Here is a 16,295-nt window from a genome sequence, read left to right as displayed (position 1 = left end):
TAAGTGTGCTTCTGTCTGTCTGCCCTGCAGGCTCAAGGTCAAAGAGAGAGGAAGCAGGAGAATTCAGTCTTCTAACCTCTGAGAAAATTCACTCAGAGAGAAGCTGGGAAGCAGACAGCGTCCTACAGCTGCAATGTGGTCTCAATGCTAGCTGGGTAGTTAGGTAATCCACTAGGAAAGCTTCAGACAAGAACCTCAACATGGAAACATACCCACTTCCTATAATGAGGTCACACTGCACCTAGATCTTTCCATCTGATACTGTTTTTTTCTTGACTTTTCTGGATCTTTCTGTTCACCCTTTTGGCTGAACTTCCCTCTCTGCCCTGAGTACTCTGAAGACTTTATCGGTGTCTCATCATTGCTGTTGACTTCTTTCAAAGGTTAGAAGGGTGTTTTCAGAAACTTCAGGCTTTGGTTTTGTTGTAATCCTTATCTATCTTGGCTGAGCACTTCATTTAAAAGCTGATGCTGCTTCAGCTGCTTCAGTCTTGATAGCTACCCAGATTTCAGCTCCTATCACGTGGGCTTCTCTAACACATCTGGTGCAGGTTCATGCATTACAGTGAAGACATGTCCCTGACATGGCAAGAGCTCCTCACTTCAGTTATAACAAATTGGAATCTTGAGCCTTTATATTCCAAGGTTATTCTTTTGAATTTTTGAAATAGTTGCAGTAAAATTTTTAAAGTTTAATTAATTCAATAAGAATTCTTGATTGAAGACTACTTGCTTATTCTGAGCAAAATATGACTGTCCAAAAATCCCAATCTTTGCTTCCTTCTGCTTATCACTGTTAATCATTGGTTGGAGATGGTATTTTTGGCTTCCTATAGGTAGAACAGGTGGTAACCATCTTTTGGCCAAGACAGATACAGTATTTATAAAGTGAGAAGAAACTGGATAAATATTTCCTTCCAATTTCAAATATTAGAAGCCTAGCTTAAAAAATAGAAATAGGACAGTACAGTATAACTACTATTAAAAGATTCATGATGCTCATTAAGTAAAATGCAAATTAATGAGAATGAATAGGAAGAATAAATGCTAGATGGAAGTCTGCTGCAGTCACTGGGTTTTATTAATTAGGACCAGACAACTCACTTAGCTGATCTCATTGAGGCAAAAATGTCCCAAAATTCTGTGTTAGCTTTATTTTGTGTAAATAGTTAGACTTCATTTTAAATAGAGAAATAAAGTTAGGTCAATTTTGTATATAAATAAAAACCCGCCTTCTTTAAAAATGAACTGAGATCATGAAGAAAAAATCCAAATCACTCAATTGCACATGGGGGGGAAAAGTAGTTAGAAAAAAGGAATTAAAAAAAGAAATCAAAGGAGATAGAGAAAAAACAGGTCAGGTCGGTATCTGAGAGCGCTAATTGGCTAGTTACTGTTTTGATAAATATATCCATCTATTATTTAGACACAGTTTACGTCAGTGTTGCCTTGGCAAGATGAGCCATACTGTGTCACATAAAAGCACCTCCAGCGGCGTATTCTTCTGTGTGTCTGTGCACATGTTAGCTTATAATATAGGAATGATTAGATGTTGCAACATTTCACCTCTCCTTGGTAAATTAGAACGACTTCAAAAGAATTAGACAATTGCCCTAAGTACAAGCACACAGTGTTTACACAGCAACCCATTGTTATGCAGAGGCAAGGGGAGGAACAATCAGGAGAGGCAGAGCTAGCTAGAGCTTTCTCACACCCTAAGTGTCTTCTAACAGAGACTAAAATAATCACAAAGTCCCCCGGAGGTTAAATAGAATTTGCTTCCGAAATTAATCATATGTTACATTATTTGATTGGAAATTGTTGTTACCCTCAGCACATGATAGATTCTTAGTGCTTGAAATTTGCTAAGCATTCTCTGGGTTCCTTGAGGTGCAATGAAGCAAGGAGGAGGCCCTGTCCTGGTGGGGTGCACCATTTCCAGGAGACGAACAAGGAATCAGATGAGTGTAACGAGGCATTTGGGGGGCGGCTTCAGGGACCTTGGTTTATGCCTTAACCAGTGCAGTAAGGTAGGTGTCACAAAGGCGAAACTACAGCGGAGTCAAAGGTGAGGGTGGCCTTCCGGGCGGAGGGACGCCTGTGGAAGGAAGAGCTGCTCAGAAACCCACAGGTCAAGCTTCTGCTTGGCCAGTCAAGGGATGGGGAGAGAGCAGGGTAGATGGTACAGACCAAGACTGTTTAAAGAAAGGTGACGAGCTAATTTTGGCAAATACCACGGTGCCATCCATGGTGCCAGCCACATACACTGGTTTTCAACCATTTTAGTAAGAATAGTTCTCTTTTTAATATAATATTAATATGATCTTATAGAATTAACCTAAAACTATTTTCCTATTATATAAGTCAGAATGGTTCATTTGATTTGTTTTTACATTTGCTATTTATTATTTTTTAAAGATTGAGATTATATGGTAAACCATTAAAAATAAGCTTAATTCATTATATTGCGGGTCAGTAATATGAGAAAATCAAATAACTTATTGAAATTGTAATGATAAATTTTATTCATCCCCTGTCTATTTAACAGTTGTCTATTGAGTCCATAATACATAAAAAACACTTGGTGAAACTCAAATAATGACCTGCCACTGACATCTGGATTTTGATTGTTAGAAACCAGTGTGCTGGCTCATTTGTTTCAGCTTTTCACAAGCTAGAGTCATTGGATAGGAGGGGATGTCATCTGAGAAAATGCCTCCATGTGATCAGGGTGCTGGCAAGCTTGTAGGGCATTTTCTTAATTAGTGGTTGATGTGAGGGGGTCAGTCCATTGTCCTGATTGCTATACAGAAGCAGGATGAGCTACTCATAACTGACAAACCAGTAAGTAGCGCTCCTCCCTGGCCTCTGCACCATCTCCTGCCTCCAGGTTTCTGCCCTGTTTCCGTGCCTTCTGTCCTGACTTCCTTTGGTGATGAACAATGAAATGGAAGTGATAGCCAAAGGTGCTTTGGTTATGGTATATTTTCAAACAGCAATAATAACCCTGACCAGAACAACCAGATAGTAGAATTTAGAACATACACTACAATGATTTTAACACATACTTGGGTTCAAGTCTTTCCTAAAAACAAACTAAGTCTTTTCGTATGAAACCCGAAGGGCAAGTCTGAGTTGCTGGGTGAATGATATGGACACGCTGCATTGACAATTCAATAAAATTTAGAATCATGTAGGAGATACACCTTAGGGCGTGTTTCTGAGTGGGTGCCAAGAGATTCACACCAGAGACTGCACACCATTGCTGTGGGACAATGGTCTATACCCTGTCACTTGTATTTTAAACAAATGCTGATTGGCTAGTAGCCAGGCAGGAAGTAGAGGTGGGGCCACCAGGCAGGAAGTAGAGGTGGGGCCACCAGGCAGGAAGTAGAGGTGGGGCAATGAGAATTCTGGGAAGAGGGACGTTTCAGTCTGCGGTTGTCATCCAGACAGAGAAAGCAAGATGTGACTGCCTCACCAAAAAAGGTACCAAGCCCCATGACTAACACAGACAAGAATTATGGGCTAATATAAGTTATAAAAATTAATAAGAAGCATAAGATACTAGGCCAATCAGTTTATACTTAATGTAGACCTCTGTGTGATTTCTTTGGGACTTAACGACTGCGGGAACCAGGCAGGACAGAAACCTCAGTCAACACACCATAATGTGGGTGACAAACTTCCACGGCTAATTCAAAGAGGGAAAGTGAGAAAGCTATATGGACGCAAGAATTATCACCTGGTGGTCTGCCAAGAGATGAGGAGGCAGCCTTAGGTTCCGCCATGACAGCCACAAGCTCCACCATCACGCTTTCTTGACATGACGGACTGTACCCCCTCAACTGGGGGTATAGACATCTATTTTTACTTTCTGTACCTAACATCTTAAACAAAAACAAGATATAACAGTGACTTCTCTTTTACATCAAAAGATTGTTTTGATCAACAAAGATAATGAAGTAAGCTGGCAAGACCGAGCCTGACAGACTACCCGAGGGCTTCTGGGAATGAAAGACGAGCTGGCCTTGCCTAGTCAGTTATGATGAGAAAAATGGTAGACTCTTAACATGTTTAGTGGAAGGAAGGAACACACACTGAAGGAAGAGATGGGGACAGAGGTAGCACTCCTGTTTCTAGGTGGAGAAAGAGATGGAATGACAATGCTCACTGAGCCCAGGGAGTGAGCAGCCCGGGCATGGGGAAAGACAGCCCTTGGGGAGGTCCATTTGTGGCTGAGTCTATAGTCTACATAAACATCTATATCGTCTTCCCTGTATATGGCCAACAAGTAGGTGGTCATGTGACTGAAAACCTTAGAAAAGATGTAGGGGCATGAAACACAAAGATAATTTTACTCTAAGAGAAAGAAATTTTAAGAAAAGGTAACTGGCATAATATGTTCATTTCATTGTATTCATAATTGAGATAGATTCATTTCTCTCAAAAACAAAAGTAATATGTGATGATGTTTCATATGTTTTAACTATTTCTAAAATACACAATGATGTCAGTTTTCATATGAAGTACTTTTTATTATATATGGTAGTAATTGCCAGGGCCACAAAATAATAAATAGTAACAAAAAAAAAAGTCATTTCATCTAAGGTGTGTCGTTTTTCCGGTCTTCTGAAGTCATTATGCTCATCATTGTTCTTCCTTTAATAAAGTTCTGGGTTATCTTAGAGTGTGATACAAGTACGAAGGGTCATATGCGCAAAATTATGTCAAAAGGAAACGAGATGAGTAAATCAAGCCAACCAGCAGTGGAAAGAGATCTTCAGAACTCCTCCTTGCATTTAGGTCCTGAAAGTATTTAAACTTGAGCCTGTGTGAAGGGGTGTGAATCTCAGAGCTCAGGGCCTGAAGTGGACAGCCACCACTGTCATTCCAACTGCTCACTGTGGTTCCAGAAAGCTCTCAGAGGAAATTACTGCTGCAGTTTGATTCTGCGGTTATTGAGTTGGAGAAGCTCTTGAGAGAGACGGATCCAGAGTTACACATAACATCTCCTGGGCACGGTGCGTCAAAGGTGATGATTTCAATACTGTGGAGTTTGAACTCGGTGTTCCTTCCTCATCTAAAATAACTGCTAATAGCTACCACTACAGGCTACGACAATAAAGAAATGAGAGGGTCCTAGGAGATCCTCACCTGGGATGCTATGAAGGAGTCTCACCAGCAGCAAGCAACATTAGTTGCTATGGCATTTTATTTTAATTGAAATTATTGTATTTGAACCCAAGGGGAGGGAAGGAAAATATCCTATTTTCATTTAAGGTTTCTCTTTCCTCTCCCCTTTTAGTGAGAAACGAGCATAGAGTGAGACCAGTGCACGTCTGTCTGGGAAACGTAAGGAACTCCTTGGTTGTTTCTTCTGTTCCTTCCTAAGTTCAGGGTTCCCACCACTGTCTTGGGAAGGGTACCCCTGGATTCATTACTTCCCACCCACAACAAATAGAAACAGATCAACAGTATCAGAAAACAAAACAAGTAAATAAGCCCACGAGATCAACTCACGTTTTTAAGACAAACAGCAATTGGCACCGTCATCACTGTAAGCATGATCTCCCTCTCCTAGAACCCGCCGAGTGCTTCTCCTAGCACTGATCATGAGCCTCTTGCCTCTGACAGCTTCTCATGCCCCCTTCCCTGTCTTCCCACAGCATTATATATGTGAACTAGTATCTAGGGAGCAGGATGAATAGAGAGAAAGCTGGGCCTGGGGCTTTAAGAGGACTTGGGTTATGGAGAAGGCACTCTTGAGAAAAGTCCGGAGAAGAGAAAAACCCAAGTGCTCTTTCTTAGCCGGGTGGTTGAGAAGTTACAAAACCTAACACCTCACCCCTTAGACACACGAGAGCGCTCTGAAGAAAACAGGGTGGACAGATTGAGATGTGCAGCTGTAGGAGTGCTCGCGCTCCACTGGGGACTTTTCTTGAGTAGGAATGGTTAGAAGCAGAAGGGTGGGGTGCTTGCTGCAAGATGGGGTACCATCACAGCCCACAGAGAACTTGGAGGAGGGCCTCAGCCAAGCACTTCAGGCTGTCTGCGGAAGAGCATGGGGCAGGGAGCAAGGGGCAGAACTCCTGCCACCCAAATGGCTGTTGTCAATGGGGGATTGGACCCAATCACAAAGAAGATGGGAGAGATTTACTGACAGACCCTCCCACTCCAGCTTACTGGGAAACTCTCATCAGTGCCCTGGAAATCTACACACTCAGTGTCTCCTGGGTGCCATTCTGCATGTCCACAGGTATTGTGAGTGCGTAAGGAGGCCTGTAGGTAGCCTCTTCCTTTATTTCTGGTCTAGAGAACTGGGTTTCTGACCTAATAGCAATCAGGCAGAGAGATGTGAACTAGACATACAAGTGACGTTTCTGGCAGGACCGGATTCTAGCCCCTGACGGGATCAGGGAGTTTACTGAAGGCATTATAAAGAGCCGGACAACGGAGCCTAACAGAGATGGGAAGGGCAGAGAATGATAAGCATGGCTTACATTCCCCTCGGACAGAGCATTTCAGAAAGTTTTTCTCAGTGGAGGTGGATGTGCGGACTTGTCTGGACTACTATGGATGTTTCCTCTCAAATCCATCGGGGAGGGTCAACAGAGAGGGTGGGGAGGAGACACACTTTGTAGGCATGGAGCAGGTTGAAGTTAGGTTGAGGGATTCATTGGCTTTGCAGTAAAGATGCCACAGGCCACTCAGCAAAAACCCTAGAAGCCCTGAAACAACAAAGCCCTTGGGATTTTTGTGTGTAAATGCCGACCCCCTTATCATAATTGCAAAATTAAATTATGTGTTTATGCAATTACATTTTATGAGTATTCATAGCTTTCTGTGAAGATGTTTTGATGACCAACTTTCTTATATTACAGTACAATTTTTAATAGATGTGATCCTAACTAAAATTATAAACTTTAATGGATACAAAACCAGGTACATGGAAACCTTTCTCAGGCAATATGAGGATGCATACCTGCAATCTTCTAAGAACTACATAAGAGGGGTACATAGTAACAGTATACAGAGCAAATGAGGGAGGAGGGTAATGTGTTCAAGACCAGACAGCCACTGACGGAGGAATGGGACACAGTCAAGACTAGATGGAGAAATTAGCAAGAGCCCATTATCAAGGGAAAAGAAATGAACTTTGCCCTGCTACAGATTAAATTGTGTTTAAGAAAGAGCAAACCTGTTTGGCCTCAAAGGCTTCCCTTGTTTCTCAGTAGAGAAACCCATACTTCAAATCTTGAGAAATATTGAAAACATATCAAAATGGAAATCAAACTTAATTTATGCCAAATATTCTAATATGTCTTAGAAAAGCAGCTTAGATGCCAAGCAATGCTACTCGGTAATGGAGATGGTAGGGGACTCAGTGGACACTTCCATCTTGTGGTCACCTTCTCTCTCCAGAGAGTCCTAGTAGGTGGAAACTCTCAATGTGGATCCTACACCTGTAAAAACTTATGTTTCCACATTCAAATCTGATGCTGGAGACTGCCCTTCCTTTTCCTGCCAATTCCCCTATTCTTTTCAGTCCTTTAAGAGAAATATCTTTTCTCCTAACTTTATTATGAAGGGCATTGTCTATTACCTACAAGCATAGATGTTTTCAATGTCAGGTAATGTAAAGCATTCCTTGAAAAAAGTTAGAAAAAATATTTTACCCATAGCAAACCTAGACAATGAGTATATCTTTGCACGTCTGCTGTTTTACTTAGAGCAACCCTTTCCCACATTGCTGTTATTCCCCAGACACCATTGAAGAGGATAACAAATGTTAGAGCAATTGTATTGGCCTCACAGCCCCAGCACGTCCCAGTGTGTTCCTAGCTCAAAGAAACAGCCAGCGTGTAGTTTCCATGGGAAAAATAAACTAGCAATGGATGTTATATCTCTGTAGAAGACTCTCTCAGCTTTCACACTGGCGTCTCCTCCTGCCGATGTCGTCCTTTGACAAATCTGTATGTTCATCAGTTGTACACAGCTCTGGATTTAATGCAAACTCTATCTAGACTAATACTGTCTATGGTAAATCACAATCATGGATACAGTTCAGCTGTATAGAGTGTGCCTGCAGGACATCTGGCTTTGCATACTGTGTTTCCCACGCTTGTAAAACAGTTCCCCAAGAGAAGATAAAACCGAGTATTAGCTTATCGTCTCTTCTCATTAATTGCATAATTCAAAGGCTCACAATAATGGGGCACATGGAATATTTTATGGGTTACCAATTCTGAGATTGAGATAAGGAAAGTCCCCTCCACTAAAACCGTATTGATTCTCTTTTCAACCTCAGAGACATAATTTTTAAAATCACTTGGACATCTGGTAAGGTTATTGACTTTCCAGGCTGTACTGGAAATACACAATCTGAAGGGCAAAAAGGTCTCTATTAGGATGTCAGGATAAACTCAAGCTCAAATGGACACCCGCTGACTTTGGTCTACTCTTCCTTGCTTGCTCAAACGATCTGCCAGTAAGCCAGGAGAACAAACGGCTGCAGGTACTTTAATAACACCAGGCATCGTCAACGATTTTAAATAAAATTCTCTTTCAGTTGCCTTGGATCACAGGTATGGTTTGGTCACTCCGACAGGCTGTTTGTTGTCCGTGGAGACCATTCTATGACAAAATCATGATGCTTACCCCTGTAGGGTAGGCAAAACTGAAGCTCACGCTGTTAAACCTTACCAAGCAATGGCAAAAATATAAGTGGTATTTAGTGCCGAGCACACAACCAAAATCGATAATAATCTTTTGGTTGAGGATCAGAAGAAAGAAATGTAAAAACAAAACAGATGTGTGACCAAAATCTCAGCCCTCAGTTGTAGTTTGCACTAACAGGATAATGGCTGTCTTCTGCGTTTACTTAACCCCTGCCTCCCCTGCATTGTCTCCAGACTTACCTGCAGCTGGAGTGGGCCTAAGCCTGGTGTTGCTGCAGCGGCAGCTGCCATGGTGGTTGGGATCAGCTGAACAGGGTAAGGGTCACCTAAGTAAGAGAATAAGAGAGGCGTCAGCACCTTTTATCTCCTCTCCACCTGCAAATTAAACTCCTGCATTCCCTCTTTCCAAAAGCCTGCCTTTGTGTGCCTCGCTGGGGCCTAATGAAAAGCTCCATTGTGTAGCCTTTTACCAAGGCTCTCCACAGCCCTGGCTGAGAGGGGACTGCGAATAAAAGGAGCAAGCAATTAAGGCTGAAACCTCATCCTCTTTTCACGATGTATTTAGGAAAATGGGGGTTGGGGGGCTCATGGTTCAGGGGCTGGGGCTGTACTTGGGCACACACACACACACACACACACACACACACACACCCCTCTGCAGTCTTGATCGGAACACAGCAAGTCCTTCCTTGCCAACTTTTCTGTCTTTTCCTAGATGCAACTTAACTAAAGTCACTTTCATTTTAATGAGCTAAACACCAAAGACTTAGTTAATCTTTTGAATGTTGTATTATGGCCTGGATTCAAATAATCTCTTTAATAGGTTGTGAACAAACCCAGAGTCAGGAAAACCTTTCATATTTCTTCTTTCCTTTCTTGTTGACATTATAGAAAATATTGACATCTTTATTTTCTGGAGATAAATGTTGACAAAAGTATATTTTAAAGGCAACAAACAGACAAACTGATCTTTCAAAACTGTATTTTAAATATATGGTTCAAAATTAGTTTTTCTCATCATCTATAAAAATGCAGATCCCAGAAGTATACATGGATAATTTTGTGTATTTTTGATGCAGATATAGAAATATTTATTTACTTAATAAGAGGTAAGGCAGATATCTTCATCAACTATGCATTAGTAAAGTAATCATCAGTGCACATTAGTTAACCACTGGAAATATGATATAACAAGAAATTGAAATTATTGTCTATAAAAACAAATTTTCTAATATATTAAACTGGTTTTAGAAACTGAATTGTGAAGCCAGGTGTCTGTAAACCCACCACTCAGGAACCTGAGGCAGGAGGACCTGCAATTTATGGCTAATGGGAACTACACAGTGAGACCCTGTACGAATAAACAAGCAAAAACAAATTCATTAAGGAACTTGTTGAAGTACACATACATGATGTTCAGATAATTCGGTTTAAAACACCGCATACCCGCGGTAAACGGTAAACACTGCTCTTGGCACCGGAAGGAGAACGTTGAGAAAGTCTAACGTAAACATGGGGGTGTATTAGGAATTCAGGGAAGCTCAAGTGTAGCTTTCCAGAGAGGCCCCCAACAGCATGTTCGCAGAGCCCCACACCCTGTGCCACAGTTTTCCTCATTTTATGCTTAGTTCTGATTTTGTGTGATGGTAAATATTTCTTACTGCATGGAGATTTTATATAGATTATATTTTATGTAGATTTTATTTTATATAATGTCTCTTATTCTTTCTAAAGATAATATTCTAACTTTGTTTATGGTATGGTGACAGACAGCCTGACAAAAAGCACCTGGGAGAATGACAGGTTTACCTGGGTTTCAATTCCAGGTGACCGTCCCTCACTGAGGGGAAGTCAAGGCACGAACTCAAGATATCTGGTCTCCCAACGCTCATGCCTAAGAAGCAGGGAGAATTGAAGGCACATGCCCGTACTGACTGCTTGCCTAATAGATCAGGGAAACCTCTGGAAAAGCCACGTTTAAGCTGGGTTTGAATTAAGGAAAGTCCATCCGGGGAAAGGTGAGATAGAAAGGGGTCTCCAGGCAGACAGAGAGTGTTCAGGAACATTTGACACAAGATGGGAATCTCGTACCGTGTTCTAGGTCCAGAGAGCCTCTTCTCCAGAGCAGGAGATGAAACAGAGGTGAACGGGACTGTGGAGGGCACTAGGTGACAACTTATTATTATTATAAGCAAATATTAAGGCATCTAAGCTTCAGAGGAAGACAAACCCGAAAGTGAAGGAGAAAAGCAACTGACTGGGATAACTTAAGGAGCAGGTAGAAGCCACAGAAGCAGATTTCTGGGTAGCCGCTACAAGGCACGGGCAAGGGTAGGAACCTGAGGGTGGGGCGGGGGGAGCGTAGCATTGGGGCAGAACTGACGAAGATGTCTGTTTTCTTGACAAGGCTCCATGGCGACTTCCAGAGTCTCTGCTCCAAGTGACAGAAGACAGGATCCGTTTATTGGGCACATTATGGGGACAAGAAATAAGATCGCCATGCCAGAGTAGGAGGCTGAGAGTTACAGGAAAGAATAAGAAAATCTGTTTGGAATATTTGTGTTCCGAGCTTGGAGAAAGGTAAGCGTCCTTCTAAATCTGAAGCTATAAGCCTTGAAAACATCAGCTAGGAGTAAATGCAGTTGAAATCAAACCTCCACATGAACAGGCACTCGGATTGGAGTATATTCACATTTATAATTTACAGGGAACACTGAGGCCCCTGTAACTTCAAGAACAAGTGTTCGGTGCTTGGTTTTAATCAGTAGCGTGTCCTGGGGAGAAATTCTCAGTGAGAAACCAGACCTGAGGGGCAGGGTGGTGGCTATCTCAGTAACATTAACTGAGGCTGCAAGAGCCCGCCGAAAATGTGGGTTGCGCCATTTCCAGGTTTGGATTCTAGATTGTTGAAGATGGAAAATGTGAGCTGGGGAGGTGAATGCACACACGTATATCTGCTCTCTGCCTTGGACTGTGGGCGTGGCTAGCTGCCACCTTGACTGCTCTGCCATGGTGGACCACGGAATTGTGAGCTATTGTAGACTCCCCCACGTTGGTTTTGTTAGGGGATGTTACCACAGCAACAGTGAATGACAGGAAGATATTCTGAGAACTGCCAAATGACAGTAAAGGAAGCATTGGGGTAAGATGAGGCCTACAGAGATGAGACTAGGCCAGGGTCTTACTAGAGAGAAGCTGGAAAAAACTGAGCAAGTGTATCGGGTGAGGGTTGGAGGCGGCTGTGGGTAGGTTGCTTCCCTGAGTGGAGGCCACATCCCCTAAGAATTGTAGAGTTCAAGTCCACGCTGAATCCAATGTGCCAGATGCTTCTGGGAGAATCCTGAAGACTCTTAATTTCTGATATTTCTGGCCATATGATCCCCCTCACCTAAGGTGTGGAATTATCCTCAAATACACAGAAGAGGACAAACATGGGGGAGACTTTGATTGTCAGGTGCAATTACAGCCCACTCCCTAAAGAAACCCGGAGCCCCCACTCCTGCCTCCATTACTGGCCCCTCTCACCCCTGCCCCAGGCAGTCCACAGGCTCTGACTGCCCTCAAGAGCTGTCCACCCAGTCAAAGTCAGGATGCCTGAGGCCGGCAAGCTCCCAAAGACTGGGGACTGGAGGTGGATTTTCCCAAGTCAAGGTTGGTGATAACTGTCAACGATCCAGAGCTTTGGGCACCAGCGTGGCCGGATCAAGATGAAGGTTGGTCTAATGCCACCTAGCTAAATCAGGATGAGTACAGCTTCTGAATCAGAATTTCCATTTTAATGGGATTTCTAGGTGATCTGGAAGCATCTTCACCTTTGCTAACTGCTGGAAGAGACAACACGAGCAGTGTGAGCGGGAAGGCTTTGTTTTTAGAGACAAGGCAAACATTATAGGAGGCTAGTCTGCTAATGAGGAGCATCCCGTAAAGACAGGGCAAATATGAGATGGGAGGGGGTGTCAACGTCTTGTGCCCACAGTGGGGGAGGGGGGGAGGCAGACGATGTCATATACTTGGGCTTAACTGCCATTCGGTATTTTTAACTGCTTAATCTATATGACATTGATTCAGCGGAGGGAAGTTGAAATGTTTAAAATTGAAATTATATTTGTACAAACTAGCTAAAATGGTAAATATTATAATTGTATGGTTATTAGGATCGATCATGTAAATGCTTACAACATTGTAATTCATTTGTATTCCTCATTTAATTGAACACAATCTCAAAATTAACTAAAGCGTTCCTGTACAGGCTCTGGTGCTCTTCACGGTGATAATTCATTTATATAATTTACTTCCCCTGTTGTAAATTAATCAATTAATAAGCACTTGCAACATCCACCATGTGATTAGGAATCTGCCGGGTGCTGTGGGAGACATACACAATAAAATTAAACAAATCTGGTCTCTAGTCATTGTACATTAATCTTCCCTACCCAGGAGTGGATTCGAGTTGCACGGGTCATTGCTGGATGCGACAGCAGTTAAAGGCTTGTGCGCATTAGGGTTTGAAGAATAGTTAGAGAGGGAGATAAGAGTCAATGTGACTTTGGGGGCTGTCAGGTGGCAGGGGGTGGGGGACAAGAAGCAGGCCTTGAAGTCTATGTCCAAACATGAGTGTGCTGTTCAAGCAGGGAGCAGAAATGTGGTCTAACTGATGATCCGTGGAGGAGACCGGAGACTAGAGACATTTCTCACGCTCAGTTATCAGAGAGATATGGATACACAGACAAGGAAAGGTAGACAGGAAGGGACATCTGGCCAGAGTCCAGGGTGGTTTCTGCCTGGAATTCCAGCAGCCCTGAGGCAGAGGCAGAAAGAGCACCAGTTCTGGGTCAGCCTGGGCTCTGTAGTGAATTTCATCCCAGCCTGAGCTACATAGCCATACCCTATCACAAAAAAGAAGATAGAAATGTAGGCTTAGCAATATCACTAAAGAGATTAAGTAACAGACAGACTTGATGACCTAGATATATTTCAGAAACTCAAGCTCTTGAGTACCTGTGGAGGGGAGTGCACACTTGCCAAAGTGGTTCAGGGTTCTATGTCACTAACATCTGAAGAGTAATAAGCTCCATGTATAGGTAAAGATCACATATGAAAATCTAGACTAGTCTATAGCACCTTTAAAAATGGCACATATTAGAATATTATCATTTGTATTATTTACATTCATGACAGTACTCAGTTACCTTCTTTTATGTTTGTATGAAACAAATGTTGTGCACATGTCATATTGTACACAGGCAAATGTATGGATATATATATATACATACACACACATAAATATACATACATATATATGAAAAAGCCATAAGCAATCGTGTATGTGTGCTATGGGTTGAATAAATGTACAGCCGCTGTTGATACACTGAAGCCCTGATCTGAGTGGCTAATCTCAGTATGGCTATGCCTGGATTCACAGAGATAAATAAGCAAAATGCATTCCCTGATAGGCCTTAATCTAATCTAAGAGGAGTCCATTGTTTAACGTTAATTAATGGATTGTGTCTGTGTGTGCACATGTCCATGTCACAGTGTACATGTTGCAGTCAGTGGACAACTGTGGTGAGTTGGTTCCTGCCTGCCACGTGGCTAAGGTCGCTTTCTTGCTCTGCCTTGCCCCTGTGCTATGCACTCCGGGCTGATGGGCCAGCAAGCTTCTGGCTGATTCTCTCCTCTCTGCCTTCCAGCTCAGCTTGAGAGTGCTGACTACAGGTGAGAAAGGGAGCTTCCAGCAAGGATCCCCAGGACTGAACTCAGGCCGGCTGCCTTCTGCAGTAATAGTTTTTCACTCTGAGTGACATCCCCAAACCCAACAGGAGTCCTGACAGCAAGATGTCAGGGCACATCCATACACCCTGGGGAGAGCGGGGAGGACACAGAGGGAAGGTGGCCTCGTGCAAGCTCAAGAAAGAGGACCCATAAGAACTGCTTGTCTCTAAGATCTCCTAGCTTCTACAGCTCCGAGAACGCCTGTCTAAGCCACCTAGTGGGTGTCATTTCACTAGAGAACACAATGCCGGTGGTCTAAGGGTGCTGTTGGGTGATGGGTTTCTTATTTAAGGGGATTGGGGACAATAAACTTCAGCAGCAGAAAAGAGTGAAGTCTTAACAACTATGGTGTGTTGGCAGTCACATACAGCTTCTGAACATAAACATAGCATCATGGCAGGGCTTCAACACATTTCAGAAGCATTCTGTCCAAGGAGCCACACCTCCGGGGCTGACTCCACCCAATGTGAGATTTGCATATGTTATGCCATGTCTACCTCGATATTGATTTTTTTCAAGTCCAAAATAATCAGAACTAAATATGTTGAAATCTGCCCCAAGTTCAAAAATAAATAGAAATATAGTCACTGAGAAATTTCCTAATATAACAATTTAATTCTTAATTGAGGAAACTCAGAATGTATTTTACAAACATGCCATGCTCTGAAGAGAACATGGCAACTATGAAAATTCATAAATGGCAAATCAAAATCCAGACGCTACCAGAGGAGAATCATTTTATAGAAAGAAGGATTGCCACTCATTCGAGCCATCCCTCAATTAACTGGCCCAAGAAAACACTGGCTTATTTTGTAAATACCTCATGGGGAACACCGTGAATAGAAGATAATGGAAAACTCTGACTTTTAGAGTCCAATCATGTATGTTATTCAAATTGACTTTCAACTACTTAAAAGTAATTTCTTTTATTCCTCTCTCAGTTTTTAACCATTTGAACAGTTTTTCCCTCGACCGTTCCAAAGTTAATTTTCTTATTTCAAGTCCAAGACTGGAAAATTCTAGCTCAAAATAAAATATTTTATTAGGTCGAAAAATACTCCAAGGCCTAGCTTCCTTAACTGTGGGTCACAGCTCCACATGGGGTCAGGTGTCTGAGGATGGGGGCTTAAGAAAAGCAGGCAAGGGCGAAAGTGTTCCGAAGGCACAATGTCCACAATTAATTCAGCATCAAACACTTAGGGAGTCTGCTTCCTAGTGCTATGTCGTGTGTTATTCACGTGGGCTCCCAGCAGCCTTGGTTCTGACTGCATGGCATCTGTGCTTTGTATGGGACACCATCCCATCACCCGTGACCAACCATTGGCCAGAAACACTGCGGATCAGCCTCCAGGCTATTATATCCTAGAGATTTCAGCATTTTTACTTTATATAAAATCTTTTTTCTCTCATGGAAAACAATGGTTTGATTTTGGAAAATAAAGACGTTCAGTATTTCCTTGTTCTCATTCCTCAGCATACATAAAACCAATGTATTTGTGGGTTGAATTGGATTATTTGATTTTTAAAGCACGCCTTTGATTTGCTGTCTGGAGTTTAATGAAGAATCATTAAATGAATTTTGACTTGTGATTAAGATGGAGTTTTCAACAATTTCATTTTTAAATATTTTGTTTGTGTGCATATATGTCACCTGCTAGTCGTCATGTGTACCTTTTGCATACGGATGCCTAAGAAACCAGAAGAGGGCATTGAATCCTCTGGACCCAGGATCTGGACCTCTGAGCTGCCTGGTGTGGCTGCTGGGAACCAAGCCCGGGGTGCTGTAAGAGCAGCAAGTGCATTTAACTAATGCCTCATCACCCAAGCCCTAAATATACTGCA

The 16,295-nt window shown here is 42.5% G+C and overlaps 1 protein-coding gene across 16 annotated transcripts in view; it reads right to left on the bottom strand.

Moving 5' to 3' along the window:
- Window positions 1–16,295, bottom strand: part of Sox5 (SRY-box transcription factor 5) — a 998,560-nt gene that overhangs the window by 93,470 nt on the left and 888,795 nt on the right. For all 16 annotated transcript variants that reach the window (XM_075982319.1, XM_075982312.1, XM_075982308.1 and 13 more), the window contains one exon: window positions 8,922–9,007. In XM_075982319.1, coding sequence (XP_075838434.1) covers window positions 8,922–9,007 — 86 coding nt within the window. The remainder of the gene's footprint in view (window positions 1–8,921; window positions 9,008–16,295) is intronic.

Source organism: Microtus pennsylvanicus, chromosome 8, assembly GCF_037038515.1.
Source record: "Microtus pennsylvanicus isolate mMicPen1 chromosome 8, mMicPen1.hap1, whole genome shotgun sequence".
Lineage (NCBI taxonomy): Eukaryota > Metazoa > Chordata > Mammalia > Rodentia > Cricetidae > Microtus > Microtus pennsylvanicus.
Note: the sequence above shows the minus strand (reverse complement) of the source record. Positions and strands in the feature narration are given on the sequence as shown.